This window comes from Dipodomys merriami, unplaced genomic scaffold (assembly GCF_024711535.1).
Source record: "Dipodomys merriami isolate MVZ:Mamm:240054 unplaced genomic scaffold, mDipMer1.0.p SCAF_28, whole genome shotgun sequence".
Lineage (NCBI taxonomy): Eukaryota > Metazoa > Chordata > Mammalia > Rodentia > Heteromyidae > Dipodomys > Dipodomys merriami.
Genome location: NW_027204270.1, coordinates 3,377,395 through 3,396,858, shown reverse-complemented (window position 1 = coordinate 3,396,858; position 19,464 = coordinate 3,377,395). Strand labels below are relative to the sequence as shown.

General features: G+C 49.0%; 1 protein-coding gene across 6 annotated transcripts in view; it reads left to right on the top strand.

Moving 5' to 3' along the window:
- The window catches only part of Nphp4 (nephrocystin 4), a 98,317-nt gene that overhangs the window by 40,598 nt on the left and 38,255 nt on the right, over nucleotides 1-19,464 (top strand). For all 6 annotated transcript variants that reach the window (XM_070037195.1, XM_070037198.1, XM_070037197.1 and 3 more), the window contains 2 exons: nucleotides 6,134-6,316; nucleotides 10,356-10,494. In XM_070037195.1, the coding sequence (XP_069893296.1) occupies nucleotides 6,134-6,316; nucleotides 10,356-10,494 (322 nt within the window). The remainder of the gene's footprint in view (nucleotides 1-6,133; nucleotides 6,317-10,355; nucleotides 10,495-19,464) is intronic.

The following is a 19,464-nucleotide window of genomic DNA, read 5'->3' as shown; positions in this document are numbered from 1 at the left end:
CATTGTGTTTCTAGTTTGCATTTCTTTGAGCACCTGTGCTGTTTGTTTCTCGTCTATGTGAATTTCACTGTTCATAATCTTCCTTTGTCAAGTGGCCATTCCATTGTTTTGTCCATTTTTGTATGGCTTGTTTGTCTTTGTGTTATTGAGAAGGAAGGAAGTTCTTTTACATATGGACAAAAGCCTATGTCAGATGTATTCATGGTGAGTATTTTTTGTAGCCCGCAGCTTGCCTTATTATGCTTTTAATGTTTTACTTGTCAAAAGGAATGTCATGGTAGGGCTTTGCTTTCTTTTATTTAATCCCTTTATTTGGACATGGTGTCGAGAGCTATAGATGATTTGCAGAAACAAAAAAAAACAATCTATGTGCACAGGTTCTCTGCTGTTGCCCTTGCACTTGCTCTCATGGCTTGCCTTCCCTCTGTGCGCATGCACACATGCATGCCTAGATGCATGTGCCCACTGCACACACTGCTCTGATGCATTGAGGCATATGAGGACATGCTGCTTGACTTCATACTTTGGGGAGGAAACGCCCCTCCATCTCCTGTCCTGCTTGCCCCAGGCCAGTCTTAGGGCTGTGTGCAGTGTCTTTTTAGTCTCCTCAGTATTTCTTTGTCTTTTATGAGTTCATTTTTAAATTTAATTTTAATTTTTAATTTTATGCCAGTACTAGGGCTTGAACTCAGGGCCTGAGTGCTATTATCTTAGCTTTTGTTTTGCTGTAGGCTGGCACTCTACCACTTGAGACAGATCCCTTCCAGTTTTTTGCTCATTAATTGGGGATAAGAGTCTCACAGACTTTCTTGCCTATGCTGGCTTTGAACTGTGATCCTTAGATCTCGGCCTCCCGAGTAGTGTAGGATTATAGGCATGAGGTCCTTGATACTTGGCAAGTTTATTTTTCGATAATGGAGGTTTTTTTGTCTTCCTTTTAAAATATTTAAAGAGAATTTGTTTTATTAGGGATTATCAGGCATTTCCTCATGACTCAAATCAGATCATGGATGTTTGGCCAGAGCTGTGCTTGAGGAAAGCCAGGCCCTTTGCAGGGTCTCATGTTGGAGGCCCATGAGACTCATCAGGTGGTGTTGATTTTGGCCCCCTGGTCCAGTGTGGAGTGATGTCTGCACTGTATGCCACTGTTTTTTTCTTGTAATCAGCAGTCTTCGGGTGCGCTTTCTTGGGGCAGATTGATGTTGCTTAGTAGCCCAGGCTGGCCTCAGGCTTGCGATTCTCCTGTCTGCACTTCCTCAATGCGGGGATTACAGGTGTGCATGCCATACCAGCCTGTGAGTGACTCTTCAAAGCATGCAGATATCTATTCCTACCAGGGAGCAGGCTTTTCCCAGGCCATCATCCATGCCTCTCTCAGGAGCCTTCAGATCTAGGGTTGCCTGCACACCCCTAGGGGGCTCAAGCCCTCCTGATGGTGCAGTGAGTAGCAAGCTGAGGGCCCCTGCTTTTTAAAATTGCTGTTCCTAATTACTTTGGTTGCTCAAGTTTTCTCACTGGCCAGATGGAGTCCCTGCTGGCTGCCCTTGTGTCTGTGTGATGATCTTGTGCCTGGTGTTGAGCATATCACCTTCAGAGTAACAAGGTACTCACTTAGGCTCACCTGCGTCTCCCTGTTCTAGCCTTGGCACTGAGTGTTTCTGTGAGGAGCTGGAATTTTCCATACTCTGGTCTCGTGTGTGTGTGTCTGTGTCTGTGTGTCTGTGTCTGTGTGTCTGGTCGTGTGTCTGTGTGTGTCTGTGTCTGTGTGTCTGTGTCTGTGTGTCTGGTCGTGTGTGTGTGTGTGTGTGTGTGTGTGTGTGTCTGTGTGTGTGTGTCGTGTCTGTGTGTCTGTGTCTGTATGTCTGGTCGTGTGTGTGTGTGTGTGTGTGTGTGTGTGTGCGTGTGCGTGTGTGCGTGCGTGCTGGTTCTGGGGCTTGAACTCAGGGCTTTTTGCGCAAGGCTAATATTCTACCACTTGAGCCACAGCTCTACTTCTGGCTTTTTTTGGTGTATAATTGGAGGTAAGTCTTAGACTTTCCTGCCCAGGCTGGCTTCAAACAGTGATATTTAGAACTCAGCCTCCTGAGTAGTTAGGGTTATAGGTGTGAGCCACCAGTGCCCAGCTTGTACTCTGCCTTTTTAAAAATAAATTTTATTTTTATAACATCTCTAGATGTGCAGAAAGATGGTGGTACTCGTAAGAGAACTGCCATCCCCCCATACCTATGGCATTGTTAGATGTTGATGTTCATCCCAGCCCATGAGCCAGCACTGCTGTTGTGATTAATCGTAGCTCACCCTGTGGGTGTCCTTTCCTACTGTCCTTGCCTCCTGCTGTGGTCCCCAAGGGCCACCTCATCTGGCTCTTGTGTCACTCTCTGGGCTCCTCTCAATCAAGATGGCGTCTCACACTTCCCTTGTTTTTGATGGTCTCTGGTTCTTTTGAAAGGAATTGATTGCATTAGAAATCAAGATCTAGGTGTTGGCATGTCTGCCCCTTAGCCCTGTCTGTGGATACAGCGAGGGACTTTTACATGTGCAAGTATACCTGTCCCTGTGGACTCAAGCTGACACAACGGTAGGAGCGTATGTACACGTTCAGGTGCACACACATACCTACACACACACACACACACACATCATACACTCATGCTGGCTCAGTCAGTCCCAGGCCTGCCCTGCACAGGGCTGTGCTGTGCCCTCATGTCTCTCTGTGGTGACAGTGTGGGCACGTTTGCTCAGTCACAACTGCTTCATCCATGCTCCTGTGGGTGTGGTGATGGTTCACATGTACCATTGCTGGCACCTCCTACTTGTTTGCTTTCAATTTTATTGTTCTCACCACAGCCTTTTACTCTATGTTTTTGAATACATATAATGCTAAACATGCTTTAAAAAGATAAGGTTAGATTTGTACAAAAGGTTATCTTGGAAAAAAGTGAATCTTTACAGTTCTTTCTGTCCTGCTGTTCCCTCCCTCAGAGACAACCAGGTCCTCTTTTCCTGCTCTTCGCCCCAGGGCTGCTGTTTGTGAGCCTAGCCAGGTTTATGTGTGTTTTCTTGGTGCTCCCCTCTGCTGCGCTGGGTGACCAGCTGTGTGTGTGTCTATGCTTTATCCATTGGTTCCTGTGCGTCTTGGGGACCCCTCCCTCCTGTCTTCAGCCCTCATCCATGATGCTGCGGTTGAAGGTTGCGGTTTGAAGCCAGCTTAGGCAGAAAAAGTTTGTGAGACTCTTACCTCCAATTTACCACTAAAAAGAAAGGCTGGAGATCTGTGGTTCAAGTGGTAGAGCACTGGCCTTGAGCAAAAAACCTAAGGGACAGCACTCAGGCCCTGAATTCAAGCCCTAGTACTAGCGCGTGTGCGCGCACACACACGCGCACGCGCGCGCGCACACACACACACACAGAAAAAAAAAGCCAGGTGGTGTTAATTTGGTAGTTTTCCTTTTAGTTTACATAAATTCAAATTCTTGGTTAGGGTAAGAAATTAAAAATAGCTTTCATTTATTTAAGATATAGTTTTATTATGTTGCCCAGGGTAGCCTTGAACTTGGGGTTCAAATGATCCTCCTATTTTTTTCTCCAGTAGCTGGAACTATAGGGATATACTACTGTATCCAGCTAGCCAGTCCAGTCTTAACCACCAGAATTGGCTAATAGTAGGACCAGTAGGAGCCTACTGAACAACTCTTGCTCTTGCTCTACCCATATGCTTGGGTGCCCTTGGCCTTTTCCTTAGAGCTCAGGGCTTAGGAGAGGTGCCTCTGTAGACTGGTGGTGGGGGAGAGAGGCGAGTAGCTGGCATGTGATTGCCACCAGGCCCTGGCCATCCCATTGAGGGCTTGCATGGTGGTCAGTAACTCAAAAGTCATCTCTTTTTGTTAAGGCTGTTTGGACAAAAGCCAGGAAAAATGGATTTTTTTTAAAAACATAGCAGATTTATATTGATAGAGAACCAAAAACCCAAGAAAGAATAGTAAAATTGAGAAATTAGATATTGGAATCACCTCATTGGAACAAACGGAGCCAGAAGGTGTTGCACAAATAGTACAAGTGCTTGGATTCGGGTTTTATTTTTGATCCTGTCATGAGCATCTCTGTGTTGGAGGAGACAGCTGTTCCCAGAGTCGTCCAGACGGTCCTGATTTCTGAGAGGGTCTCAGAGCTAGTTTTCCTATTCCATTTGTAGTAATTTCATTTTCATAAGGCAGCAGAGCAGATTGATGTCTTTCCACCGCTGCACCTGCTCGGCACCTCTCGTGATCCAGCAGCCAGCCAGCAGTGGCTCAGGGTGGAGGCGGAGGCTGTTTTCATTGGATAGGTGTTTCAGTTTCTTTAGACTTTCTGCTGGAGATCCCAGGGTGTAGATGTTCATTTATTGAGTGACTCTGACTCACCCTGGGCAGAGGGACTAGTGTGGTGGCATCCTAACCCACAATCTAAAGTCTGGCCATGGGAGGGGCCAGCCCAGGCCCTGCTGAGGTCCAGATACAGGCTGGAGAGACACTGTTCTGCAGCTTGTATGTCCATGAAAGTCTGGATGTAGACTATAGTGGGATAAGATGTCATCTTTGAGGAGCAGTCTGAAAGACTGCCTTGGGTAAAACAAGGATTATTCCTTTTCCTGTATTCAGATTGGCTGGCACACACAACTACAGGTTAGCCCAGGAGAGGTGTCTGCATCAGATCTTAGCCTTCTAGGGGCTAGGTGTGAGCGTGTGTGTTTGCCTTGGGGTCCAAGTGTTTGGACAGTGATGGTGGCATGGCCACTCCTCGTCTCCATTTAGATGAGCAAGGTGTGTGTGGCTGTTGGCTACTTAGAGTCTTGTCCTTGGTGCTGCTTGTATTCACTTGCAGTGCTGTCTCTGTGGTGTGTCCTTCCTTGCGGATGACTCTGCTGGCCTAGGCAGGCATGGTTCTGCCCTGCCAGGTGGGGGAGGCTGTCTTTCAGGTTGTCTCCTCCCTCTGACCATATCACAGTGAGAACTGGTGTGGGTGCCTAGGTTTGTGCCTGTGGAGGCCTTGACTCCGCCCAGGGGCAGGGAGCCAGCCTCCTTGTCTTGCGTTCCTCCCCCTGGGACCACTGCTGCCCATGAAGACAGCAGTAGGAGGTGGCAACATGCTCAGGCTGTTTACTACCAACTGCCACAAGGAGTTTCTTCTGAGTAAGAGACCCTGGAGGCTTAGAATCCTGGGGCAAAAGCATACTGGGCCTGCTTCTTCTTGGGTCACTTGTAGACCATGGGCTCTGGGCTGGTCTCTGCAGGGCTCACCTGTCCCAGTCTGACCCAGTATTTTCTGTACCCACAGCCCTCTGATGTTTCTGTCTTCCTGATGTGATATGTGGCAGGGACATGAGAGATGCCCACTCTGAACGGCACATTCCCTCTCTGAGTGGTAACTAGCACACACTGCAGGGTGGTGCATCACAGGCTCGTTGTCTAGCCCATGTGGCATTCCAGTGCCCTGCAAACACCTGGAGCTCAGTTGCATTCTTACTTTTTAAAAAAAAATAAAATGCATAAAAGTGGCAACTTTCAAATAGTTTGCTGAGTCAAGCCCTTGAGCCCTGCTTGGAAAATGACTCTTGAGGTGTAGCTGCTAACCAAGGCTTTCCCTGGCTCCTATTCCTCTCACCTGACCGGTGACAGGGGAGGGCAGGAAGGAGGAGGGTATCACATTTGATATGATAGCTTCCAACAAAGTTTCCAACAAAGCCACATAGAAGAAATGTATCACTGTATGCTGAAAGTTTCCTAAAGCTGAAATCCACCCACGTTCAATGTTCATTGTTTTGCAAAGTTCATTATAGAGTCATAGCCTTTTCCTGATGCATTTTAAGGAGAAGTTGGCACTGTACAGAGAGCTTATTGACCTGCAGGAAGATGTAGATGGTTGAAACAGGGTTGGCCTCGAAGAGGTAAGCCACTGACATCTTGAGCCAGGACAGAAGACTCGTGTAGAAGAGAAGGGGCTATGTGTACTGCGAGCACCAAAGTCCTGCTCCTGCCCCTCTTCCTTCTTTTGTCAATGAAACACTTGCCACACAGAGCTCCCGTAGAGTTAAGTGTGAGCCCCGGCTGACTGGCTCGTGGTAATTCATACGTGGATGTGCTTTGCTCCATTGCAGGGAGCGTCGGCCACCTCCTTGTCCAGTTTGGCGTGCATGCACATGGTTCGCTGGGCCGTTTGGAACCCTGTGCTGGAAGGTGGCTCAGGCAGGGTGACCTTGCCCCTGCAGGGCGGGATCCGGCCCAACCCCTCGCACTGCCTGGTCTATCAGGCGCCTGCAGCCAGCATGGGCTCTGAAGAGGTAAGCCCTCAGATCCTTCCGGTGTCAGCCCTTCTCAGGTGCATGGAGCAACTCCACTCATTTTCAGAACACAGCAGCTCATTGGTGGGCAGGCTGTTTCATTCGGGGATGTGTCCTGAAAATGGCGGTTTGAGAAGTGGGTCATGGTCAGTGTTGCCGTGGATCTCATCGCGTCCGGCTCATCTCTCCACACTGGGGTCCTTGGCTGGGTTGTGTTGTGCTCACTGTTTTGTTTATACTCTGCCCACCCTCTGGACCTCAGTGTTCTTAGCTGTGTATGGAGTAGCAGGCCATAGCAGAGAGGCTTAGGTTGAAAACAAAACACCAAACTAACAAACCCAGGCACCGTTAGCTCATGCCTATAGTCCTGGCTACTCAGAAGACAGATCTGAGAATTGAGGTTTGAAGCCACCCTGGGAAGACAGAACTACAAGATTCTTACCTTCACATAACCAGCAAAAATCTGGAAGTGGAGGTAGGGCTCAAGTGGTAGAGTCCCAGCCTTGAGCAAAAAAGGGGAGTGAGACCTTGAGGCCCTGGGTTCAAGCCACAGTACTGGCACCTCAAAAAAAACCCCACAAAAAACAAAACCCAACCCACCCCCCTCTCTTCTAACAAAACAAAATGAAACCCAAGCCGAGCTACTATTTTGAAATGAAATATCTTCTGAACTCCAATCTAGAAAACAAGCACAAGTGGACAGGGTAGGAAAGGTGTGTGTGTAGGGCCCTGCCCTGCCCTGTCCTGGGTAGTCATGGAGCATTATTTTCAGTGACCTCTGGGGCACCTTGGGCAGGCATGTCGGATGTCCACTCTGACCCTCTAAGGTGTGGCAGGGCCCCACAGGGCTCTTCCACTCAGCCCCGAAAATAGGGCTGTTTCAGCAGTACACATGGGAGATTTTAGCGCTCAGCTCTCATTTTTTTCAGGAAGGGGACTGTACCTGCTATTTCAGTGTGTTATGTCTGTGCTGACTCTAGCGACAGATACTATTTTCAGTGTTGTTATTTATGATTTAGATAATGCTTTGGGAACAGCTGATTGTGCAGCTTTTCTTACTATAAGGAATGGCTCTCAATATGGGACCATATTATACTGCATTCCCATATGGTCTAGTTGAGACCTTGTAATAGGATTGCCAGCAGAAATCCTGAAGCCATTAGCATGCTCCCTCCCTCCCCACTTCCTCCTCCTGTGTGTAGACATTCTGGTTTATCATGCTGTTTTTTTTTCTCTCATAAAAAATGATAGATAAGGACCTTTGGTGTGTTTTATGCACCTGTCTGTACTACCATTGCTTGGCTTTGGCTTCAGGTTTACTCTCAGGAAGGCTGCAACAGAGAGGGGCTGGTCTGAAAATTGAAGCAGGATTCTAGGGAGCTGGATAGCACTTATGAGGGAGAGCACTGAAGGGCACGTTCAGGGAGCAACCTGTAAAGTTGTTTGTAACGGTGTGGCTCTGACCCCACATAGCATGCCAGCAGGTTTGAGTGCTGAGCTGTGGGTGAGGTGCCAGCCTCAGGGCTGCCTGCTGTCAGAGATGCGGAGGGCACCGCACAAGCTTTGAGAATGGCCCTGAGGTGGCTGCCGCAGCCCCTGGGGTCTGGTCAGAAACTGGCCTGAACCTAGCAGGGTTGATTCTGCTAGACAGAGCCCTGACATTTGTTTCCTCAGGGAATTGAACCAGCCTGCATCTCATACATAATATTCAGCATGACCATCATACAGTCTAAAATTAATTGGCATACCAGGAACCCAGAAAATCTCCACTTGTGCCGAAAAGACTTCTAACAGACACCAACACTGAAATGACACAAATGTTGGATTATTGAAGACTTTAGAGTATAAAAGTGCTGTAGGAAATAGGAGCTAATACACTTGAAACAAATGGAAAGACAGAAAATCTTAGTAAAGAGAAGACATAAAGATGCATCAAATGGAGCTTTTAGAATTGAAAAAGTAACTGAAATAAAAAATGTACTACCTGGGCCCCATAGCAGAATGGAAAATGGCAGAAGAGTCAGTAATGCTGAGGATAAATCCAGCCTGAATCTGAGGATAAACCAGTAGAATTGCTTCAGTCTGAACTAGAGAGAAATTGATTGGAAGGCAGTGGAAGAGCTTCAGTGTTAGCCTGTGGGACAAGACCCACGAGTCTGGCATCCGTGCTAGGGAGCCTCCAGAGAAAAGCAGGGCACAGGGCAGAAAAGAAATAGTTGAAGATACAATGATTGAAAACTTGCTCAGTTTGGGAGAGGATGTTAGGGGCATACAGTCTGAGAAGGTCAGTGAACCTCAGGGAGAAATACAGACATCTGCAGCCAGACACAGCATAACTGCTGAAGACTGAAGATAAAGGAAAAGAAATCTTGAAAATAGCCATGGAGAAATGGCACACTACTTACACAAAACCAGGCCGCTGAGTGCAAACCATGGAGGCCAGAGGGAAAAAGAAACAGCGTCTCAAAAGCAGTAACAAGCCAGGTACAGTGGCTCTGGCCTGTAACTACAGCTTCGCAGGAGGTGGTGATCTGGAGGGTGAAGCTTTGAGACCATGCTCAGGAAAAATGGTAGCAAGATCCCCATCTCAGTAAATAAAACAGGCATGGTAGTTCCTGCCTGTGACACTAGCCATTGGGAGAGAATAGGTAGAAAGATTGCCATTAAAGGCCAGCCCTGGACAAAAACCAAAACCCTGTGAAAAAAAAAAAAGCAAAAAGGCCCGTGAACATAGCAAACATGAGGCCCTGAGTTCAAATTCTAGTACTGTTAAAAAACAAAATGAAAATGTACTGGTAACAAAAGGCCTTGGAACCCAGAATTAATTCTATGTCCAGCAGGAGCGACACAAGAATAGACACGCTACATTCTCAGATGGACTAGACTAAGAATTTATCAGCAGCAGACAGCTTCTGGAAGAATTGCTAATGAACGAAGGGGATGGAGCACTTAGAAATGTGGAGCAGCAGGAATGGTGAACAGAATAATCTCTTCTGTTCTTGAGCTCTCTAAAATACACTGGAAGGTTGACGTACGCGTTTAGCCAAGTTTTTCAGGCATGTAGCTATAAAACAGCGGTGAAGCGGGGGAGGGGAAGCCTGATGGCCATAGAGTTTCTGCTTCCACGTGTAGTAATAACACAGGTCCCCTCAGACTGATCCTTCCAGTGGTCACTGAAAATAAGATACCAAGTGGCAGTTAAAACCCAATAAATGGATAAAGTGAAATTATTTCAAAGTATGAAGCAAAGGAGAAGCAAAGAGAGGGCAGGAAATAATACAGTAGCAGTTCTGAACCCAAACATGCCAGTACTTCCATTAACTGTAACTTACCCCACACCCTTGTAAAGTTAGAGATGCCAGGACCGAATGAAAAACAAGGTCCAGCTGCATACTGTCTGCCTAAATGACTTAAATATTGTGATATGGGATTAAAAGCAAAAGAGTGGGGAATGTTCCATGCAACCACTAAAAGAAAGCCCTGGAGGGGCTACATTAAGATGACCAAAGTCAACTCTGAAGCAAAGGAAATCCCAAAATTAAATATGTGCAGACGGCACACCCGAGCAGTCTACCCTCAGGGAATGAAAGTGGAGGTTCAACAGAAAGCTGTACACCTTATTTGGTGCCAGCTGTTCCTAGTCAGCAGCCTGGAGAGAAATAGCACAGATGTTCCTGATGGCTGTGTCAATGTCCTGTGGTGCACCCAAGTGATAGAATACTGATACTAGGGACGAGCCGTGATGAGGCACTGCTGTGGATGAGCCCATTGCCACACACACAGACACACAGACACAGACACACAGACACACACACACACACGCACGCACGCACGCACATACGTCAGTATTAGATGTTAATTACAATAAATCAGTGTAATTAATACATTAAAGTATCCTCCTGCTTGGGCACATGCTATTCTGTCATAGTTCGTTCTTCTGGGGTTTTAGTGCCACACAGCTTGTTTCCTGGAGGTGGTTTGTGGGGGGCTGGGGTTGTCCCGTGAGTCCCTGGCTGTGCTGATGAGGAGTCCATTGCAGGTGGAGCAGGTGGACCTAGGAGCCGTCCACTTTCAGTTCTCGCTGAGCACGGAGGAGCGCCTGGACACCCCCACCGAGCATGCCAACGGCCCCAAGGCGGAGGGGCGGCTCTCCAGGAAGCCACCCATGTCCCCTTCACGTAAGTGTTCCCAAGAGCGGAGGCTTCCAGCACGTAGCTTCATGTCCCCTGCTCCTCGGGAAAGTGCCTGGCCCATCCGTTCTCTCCCTCACGATGTCGCTGCTGCATGAGGCCTTCACTGAGCCTCTGGGCTGCTCTTTTGCGTGGTGTGAAGCTGTGTGGCCGGGCTCTTTGTCACCTGTGCTTCAGTGATGAGTAGGCTCAGTCACTTGGTCAGCCATGTGTCTGTGGATCGGTGATGCCCATGAGGGTACTTCCTGGCCAGAGGGATCTACAAGCCTGCCTGAAAGCCATGGGCTGCCAGCCCTGTCTTGTCCATTCATCTAGCTGTCTTCTCACCCTACAGCCTGTCAGACTTGGAGACTGGTGATTTCAGAAGTCCTAACGGGGTGCAGATGGAGGGACAGCCCTTCCCTGCAGGTGGCCAGAGGCGCGCGCGCGCGTGTGTGTGTGTGTGTGTGTGTGTGTGTGTGTGTGTGTGTGTGTGTGTGTGTGTGTGTGTGTGTGTGTGTGTGTGTGTGTGTGTGTGTGTGTGTGTGTGTGTGTGTGTAGGGGGGGTAGGGGTTGAGGAACGATTGCAGATGATCAGCTTAGGATTCTGGCTGCAGCTGTACAGTATATGTTTAGGGCCTCCTAGTTTGGACCTGAGCTCTGACGCACTTCTGGGCATTGGGGGAAAGTTACAAGGCAGTGTTCAGGAAGTCAAGGCACCAAGCCTGGGCTCTGCCATTCTGGAGTTCTGAGCACAAAGTGTCCTGGTTCTGGCACTGAAAGTGATTTTCTTCAGGAGTCAGGTGAGATTCTTCTGGCTTGCAGGTGCCGATTATGTTGAATTGGGTCCTTCGGTTCGTGGAGAGCAGCTTAGTTCTTGGGCCTAGAGCTTGACTTGCTGGCCTTGGTTCTCACGGTCTTCTGGGATTGCCTGAGGTCTGGGAGTAGGTACCAGAACTGAAGTGGCTGCTTTGAGACACACCTTGCTTGCATTCAGGGCCTGGGCACTTCCCCCAAGCTTTTTCACTCGCGGCTGGTGCTCTTCCACTGGAGCCACAGCTCTGCTGCTAGATTTTTGGTGATTAATTGGAGATAAGAATCTCACAGACTTTTCCTGAAGGGGCTGGTTTTGAACCTCGATCTTCTAGTCTTAGTTTCCTGAGTAGCTAGGATTACAGGTGTGAGCCACCAGCGCCGATTCTTTCTCGTTTTCATAGAAGCAGTGAAGCCTCTTTCAGGTTTTGAATCTTGTGCTTAGCAGGCATTCTTAGGACTGTTTATCCCCTCTCCCCATGGATGTCAATGCTCCATCTTATATAAGAGGCACCCCTTGTACCTGAGGGGTTGCCAGAAAGTTGACTGGAACCCCTCACGGGGGTGGGCGGCAGGCATGCATTTCCTGTCACAGTCATTTCAGAATAAATTTCCATGTTATTTGAAATACACTTTTAGCTACTTTTATTCCTTGTTTGGTAATTTTAATACATTTGCCAGTCCCGATCGTTTCTTTTTTTTAAGTCTAGTTTTTAGTCAGAGCATAATGTGTGTGCGTGTGCACATGTGCGCAGTGATGTTTCAAACACGTGTTCATAGTGTCATGCTCTGGTCTTTTTGGCATTCATCGTTTCTGCATGTGAGAGCCCGGGGAGCCTCTCGTCCAGCTTCTCCGGAGTCTGTGCTACGTTGTGGGCTGTGGTTGTTCCTGTGCAGCGGCTCCAGGCATTGCCCTCCTGCTTGGCTGAGCCTTCTCACCCAGTGCTCTGCTTCTCATACACGGCATTTGTTTTGGTGCCAGTTCTGAGACTTGAACTCCGTATCCCTGAGTTCCCTTTTGCTCAAGGCTAGTGCTCTCCCACTTTAGCCTCAGCTCCACTTCTGGCCTTTTCTTAGTAGTTTATTGGAGAAAAGATTCTCACCGACTTTTTTTTTTCCTAGATTGGCTTCAAGCCAGCATCCTCAGATCTCAGCCTTCCGGGTAGCTAGGATTACAGGCTTGAGCCACCAGCACCCAGCTATTATAGGGCCTGTTGATGAGCTGAATTCTGTCCTTACTTGGTCTGAATTCTCCTGCCTCTGCCCATCTAGTAATTTGTGACTAGATTCCAGCTAGTAGAAATTTTACCCAGTTATTGGGTACTGACCAATTTTGCACTTGAGAAGTATCTTTTTTTTTTCCTTTTTAACTTAGCCAGTGGTTCACTTTATGTTAATCTTTATCTTTCATTACATATAATGAGAGGTATTCTTCAGTATTGAGAATGGTTAGGTTCTTCTGGGTCTTGCTATTTAGATCTGTTGTGTGGGGCCAGATCAACCCTAGTCTGGGGGTGACAAGATGCTTTAGGCACCCACGATTGAGGAGGTGTGGTGTGCGCGTGGCAGGTGTTGGGCCGGACCCTGTGGACACCATTTCTATTTCCTGTATTCCTTCCTTCCCCAGTGCAGGCTGTTTCCTGCTGTGCCCCCTCTTGCAGACTAGCGAGCCCCTCAGTGTTACCCCGGGTGCCGGGGGTATCCATAGCGCCCTGTGCACCTTACCCTGTCTGCTGCTCTGCCCCTCACCTGCCAGCTTCCATGATTGCCCAGACTCTCCTCTGTCTTCTCCATGGTGGTCCTTGTGCTCTGACTGGACCCTCCCTTCCCTGGCCCGTGGGCATGTTGGACTCAGGCATTGGGGCTGTCTCGGGGATGCTGGGGTTTTCTTCTTTCTCATTTGTTCCAGATGGAGAGGTCAGTCTGGTTACTGTCCCTCCCACCCTGCTGCTGAGCTTTCCGCCCTGGCTGATGGTTCGGGGCTTCAAGCCTTTCCTGACCTGGTGTTTTTTTTTCTCCCCACTGCTCTGACTCTTGGCTTTCTGACTGGAGTGAATTTCCTTCATATACTGCACTCATTTTCCTTTGGGATATATGCTGTTTATTTCTTTTTTTGTGTGTGAAAACAGTCCATAGTCAGAAATAGCCAAGGCAGTATGGGTGAAGGGTGGCTGTGTCTCTCAGTGTGCAGGTGGCAGGACTGAATGGCGTTGGGCCAGCATGGGCACAGAGCGGGACACAGGAAGGTGACCGGTGACAGCACACAGGCAGACGTGTGACTTTCCTCTCGCTGCTCTAGCAAACCACAGGCTCAGCCACTTAAAGCAGTGCAGCTTTGTACATCCTGGCTCTGGACGTCAGGAGTCAATAGTGCTCTCACAGGCTTAAAGCAGGATCTCAGCAGGGCTGCAGTGTTCCTTCCTTGCCCTTTCTGGCTTCTAGAGGCTTCCTGTATTCCAGTAGCATCTGAAGGAAAACATCAGTCAGCCATTTCAGGCCAGCTCACCCCCGCCTTCCCCCAACCAGTGGCCATCACCCAGGGGAGGGTCTTGCCATAACTCAGGCCAGCCCTCCTATAAGCCACCGTCCTGTGGCTACCACGCAGGGGAGAGTCTTGCTTGTTTCAAACAAACCAATCACGATCTGACAACTTACCTAAGTGGCGGGGGGGGGGGGGGGGGGAGGAGGAGAGAGGGAAGGGGCAGGGTGGTGGTGGTGGTGGTGGTGGTGAGTAAAACAGCCAGACCCTAACTATGCAGTGGACAATCGGTTTCTGGGTTCCCTTGCTCTTTTGAGCAGCCTTTGCTTTCTCTTTGAAAAATAAACTCTTTGTTGCCTTATTATACTGGGTTCTCTGCTCCCAGTTTTATGTCTGTGCTGTCAGAGAACAGGAGCTTACCGCACTTGTATAGCGATCTCACCAATCTCCCTCATCTCCATACTGCTTCCCCAGTACTTGCAATGACTGTGGGGAAGCCTTGGGCCCCCAGACCGCAGGCTGACCTCCCTGCCTCAGGATGAGCCGACACATAGCTTCTTCCTCTGGCAATGCAAGTGTACACATGTGTAGGTTCTGAGGACCAGGATGCGCCCATCTTGGAGTGGGGAGCAAATATTCTGCCTACGGCAAAGAGGAAGGAAGGGCCAGCCAATCCGTGATGCTGGTGGGAGTGATTGTCCACACAGGAGATAAAAAGTCCAACCTTCATTTCATATCATATACAAAACCAAACTCAGACTGAGAAGATTAGAGAGAAAGGTTATGGAAAGAACTCCTCTAAATCAATAAGAGGAGCGGGAAGAATAATGGACAGAGGATATGAAGAGTGAATTCACCAAGAAGAAACCAGCATATCTAATAAGCGTATGAATAAGCGCTCAGTTTCGCTAGCGATGAGAGAAATGTGAAGTAAAATGAGAAGTCATTTCATTCCCCTCCTGTGGAAAATCAGCCTGTGTCAGCATGCAGGTTAACAAGGATGTGGTGAAGGAGGGACTAAACCAGTACTGGGGGAGTTGGGGCTGGGAAAAAAGTGAGATCCTATCTCAAAAGTGGTCAGAATAGCAATGTTGAAATTACTGCAGACGTGGCTCAAGTGGTAGCGTGCCTGCTTAGCAAGTTCAAGTACCCAAGTTCAAACCCAGTAATGGTGGTGGTTGGGGGAGGGGGAACACCAGCTCTTATTTTGCTTCTCCGATACCTTGTTCTGTAAGTTTCTAATTTTTTTTTCTGTTGGTTGTGGGGCTTGAACCCTGGGTCTGGGCATGGTCCCTGAGCTCTTCAGCTCAAGACTAATGCTCTACTCTAATTTTGTCTTTATTTCAAGTTAAGTTACTGATTCTGTCCTCTCAATCTGTTTGTAAAAAAATTGAATGTTTATCTTACTTTCCACTTGTCTTACTTAATAATAAAAACATTGTAAGCCAAATTACATATGAGATTGGGAAGGACCTTGGTTCAAGGCCAGCCCTGACCCCCCCACCCCCCAAAAAAAATGTTAGAAAATTCCATCTCTAAAACAAGCCAGGTACGGTGGAGCGTTTCTGTAATTCCAGCAATGCAGGAGGCAGAGGTAGGAAGATCTGTATCCAAGGCTAGCCGTACCTTGATCAAGCCCAGGGCCTGGTGCATTCAAAATGTGAGCTGTGCAGCCAAAAAACCCTCAGCTTTTTTTTAAAAATCTATGTCTGTCTGTCTGTCTGTCTGTCTGTCTGTCTGTCTGTCTGTCTGTCTGTCTGTCTGTCTATCTCTACTAAACTTTTCTTGCATTTCCTTATGGAAATGCCTCCTGACCTTCAAAGCCCAGCTCAAAGAGAGGTCGTGCTCTTTCTTGATAGTGCTTTCTCTCCACAGCGGATGCTGCTGTTTTCTTTCACAGTGTACCGTCTTCATTTTTTCCTGTTCTTGAAGTATATTAGTCAGCTTTGCTATGGTAACAAATAACCCCACATCTCATGGTTTAAAGCAAGAAGGTTTGTCTCTTGCTGTCTTTAACACATTGTGCGTGGTTAGAGATGGCTGGGCTCACATGGCAGCTGACATATTAAATACTGCTGGTCAGTGGTCGGCTAAAGGGAGGCCTTGAGAAGCTTGTTTGATTAGGGACAGCTCTGGCCCAGACATGACTGTTCCTTCTGCTGCTGTGCTGGTGAGAAGTAGCCACATGCCCACCCAGGCAAGAGGGACGAAGACTGTCCTCACACCAGTAGGTGGAGAGATGCCAGAGCACCTGGCTAGTGGGGACTGCATTTTCTCATCTCTACTGCCAGCCCAGTCCTGGTCTCCAGTAGAATACCATGGAGGAGTGAATCATCAGCTCCGGGTGCCAGGGTTAGAAAACCAGCCCTGAGAAGCTTATTCTAAAGAAGGGATCTGCTGTGTAAGGCGTGGCTGATCCTGGCCCTTGTGAGATTCCATCATTCTTGATCTGACTGTCTCTTCTACAAGCCTTACCGCTTTCAGCTTTGCTGTCTGCAAAGTTGACTTCCTGCCCATGGTTTTTCCCACCAGAGAACTTGTTTTACTCAGTTGTTCCAGTAGAGTCAAGAGAGAGACCATTGTTTTTTTGTCACTGGCCTTACATCATATCAGTAGTGTGGTCAGGGCTGGGGACATTGAGTCCTGGGTCACACAGGGCCCTGTTGTAAGGGCTGGAGGATGATTTCCCAAGGAAAGGGTATGTGTTGAGAGTGGGTGAATGGGGCTGGCTCCTGAGGGCAGTCCTGGCCTTCCCCAACTCTGCTCCACAGCAGCTGCCTCCCAGCTTTTCCTCACCATCATCAATGAGCAGATGCTGGTGGTTCCGGCCTTTGCCACGTTTGAGAAGCTGGGAGTCAGTGGGCAGCGGCCTGTCCTGCAGCCAGCAGGTGGGTGTGGGCAGGGTGAGCGTTACTTCTCTTACTCTGCACCTTGGTGAATGTGCAGAGAGAGCCGTCATCCTACGGGGTGCGCCAAGCAGTCCTTGGCTTCGTAATATGCAGAGCAGTGGGGTACACAATTTGAAGTCTTTACAAAAGATTTATCGTCTGTCCTTGGCAGAGAGGAGACTACTTTGGTTATTAGAATTATCAGAAATGGAGTGATTGTGTAAATGTATCATTGCAGCAGGAGCTGCTACCTGTGGGGACCCGCACAGCCACGTGATGGAACCTGATTTCATTTGGCTGATTTAATTTGGATTTATGGCAGCATTCATGCCATGCTAATATGATCTCCTCCAGCCCAGGTTCCAGGCATTTGAAGACATTGCCTCCCAAGACCCTGTGTAAGAAACTGAAATATCCACTAGTGTTTAACTTATGATGGGAACTTTCCATACTTCAATATTTTACCAACTTATAAGGCTCCTTTGGAAATCTTAATGATATGTAGCTGTCACCTTAAGTGAGGTACTTTGGCTTTCTGTATGAATAATCCTTATTATTTTTTTCCCTCTGTAAATCTGCCAGGGAGGAGCGCCTACTGTGAGAAGAGTGTGGGAGGAGCCACTAGAGGGCGCTCAGTCTCCACCTTTTTCTTTTGGTTGTTGTTGCTAGGGATTTCCTTGACCCATATTTTGCTTTTGAACATTCTGGCAGTGCCAGAATTTTGAGTTGTTTGCTTAGTAGATCTGAAAACATCTCTGTATCAGGGGTCACTGTGAACATGCATCTGTGGTGTCTCCTGGAATCTGTGTCGGGTTAGCTTCCTGCCATGATCTGGCTGGACCTTTGGCTTGTCTAGAACATTCTGTCTGTCAGACAGTGTCCTGGCCATGCATCGGGATACATTCAGTCACCCACCATCAGGGAGACTGGAAAGCTATCCGGTGGCTTTTTGGTCACCCTTGGGACAGGAATGGAAGCTCACTATGCAGACGGTGAGGCACATTCTGGCAATACTGGTGACAGGGTGGTTTGGAACATGGGCTGGGTGAGGTGGGTGACCTTGAAGGTGGTGAAGATTCTGGGAAGGTCATGGAAGCTCCCCCTCTACAGGGGTCTGACCGGCCAAAACAAGCTACTGCTGCCCTGTGGCTGCCCCTGGTCTGAGTCCATTGTCCCACTAGTGTCTCCAGGCTCTCTCTTTACCTCTTCCCAGCTTTTGTTCCTTTTCCTATTCATATGATCAAAATCTTGGGAAGAATGACTTTGGCCCACAAATAGGAATAAAAGCCTCTCAGATGGGTTTGCTTTTCTGAATCCAGTGTCTAGCATGCCATTCAATACAGATTCATCCTTTTATTTTCTCAGGGAGGTGGCAGGAAGATACTTTTGGCCATCTTTCTTTAGATCCAGTGACCGTACCTTTTGGTGGTGGCAATGGTTCCTTCCTCCTCTCCCTGTCTGTGACGTGGTCACACTGCTCCTTTGCCTGGCCCTAGGCCCAGGGCCTTTTCCTGCCTTCCCAGAGCTGCTGCTAGTTGCTAGGCAACAGTCTCCTCCTCCTGCCCTCCCTTCTCGCTCTTCCTCCAGGGCTTTGGCGCTCCCATCAGGTAGCTGACCATGGGGTGGTCATTCATTGAGCCCAGCACCTGCCTCCTGGTTCTATGTTCCTCTGTAGCGGGCATCTCAGGAGGGCAGTGTGCATTCAGTGCCGAAGGGTCTAATGTTGCCTCCTGTGCAGGGCACCTCTTGCTGGATTGTTGCTCGATGCTCTGGGGACCCTGGTCATGTGTCCTCAGAATCCAGGTTGTTATGTGGTCCTTGGCACTGTCCCACCTGGGATGAGGCCTGGCAGAACCCCTTCCCTGTCCCCTATCAGTGGTGTACTGGCATTTGTATCTTCTGTGGCCCTGGCTGAGTGCAGGCATGTGGTAAAGCGTCAGCAGTGTGGATCATTAGGAAGTCGGGATGGGAAGGGCACTGTCCTTTGCCTTCCTCCGTGCCATGTTCCCTTCTTATGGCAACAGACATCGCACTGATTGACAGGCAGAGCTTCTGGGACCAATGACCGCTCAGGGACTTCCAAGACAGGTGATGGAGTCTCCAAGCCCCTCTTCTGAAACTCCCCTCCCCCGGCCGTGGAAATCTGACACAGAACTGAGAAGGTTGCTGGGGGACACTGCTGTCCCCTGATGGGGGACCTTGATGGAGCAGCAGAGCCACGAGCTGAGGCGATGAGCCTGCTGGAGAGTGCCACCTCTGCTTTCGGCCCTGTCCAGGGAGGGTGCCAGCTGTGGGGGCTCACGCTGGGGAGAAGCAGCTGTGGTTCACAGCAGTGGCTGTGGAGCTTGATCTTAATCCTGCGCTGATTGGGGTCAGTAGTTGAGCCAGGTGCATCTCCTGGCTCTGCTGGGCCATGGTGACAGACCTGACTGGGACACCGGAGTGACCATGTGTAACTAACCCTCTGCAGTGCGAAGATGCGCCGGCACATCTGGGAGTGCTCACCTGCACTCTCACCCTACATCTGCTCGTTGCCTGGCCTCCCTCCTCCCTCCTGGCACTGCCTGGTGCACAGAATGTGCCACGTTGGTGTAAGTGCACTCTTCTGACACTTCAGTCTTTCCTGCAGTGTTGTTCATGTGTTTGTGGCCCCGGGGACCAGTGGCTGAGGTGGAAATTGTGTGGGAGAAGCAGGGTGGCTCTGCCCAGGACACTGCTCCCTGAGCAGGACGCAGCGCTGTAGGCAGTGAGCGGGGACACCGAGTCACGCTGCGCTCCTGCCTGTGTCCTCCATGCAGG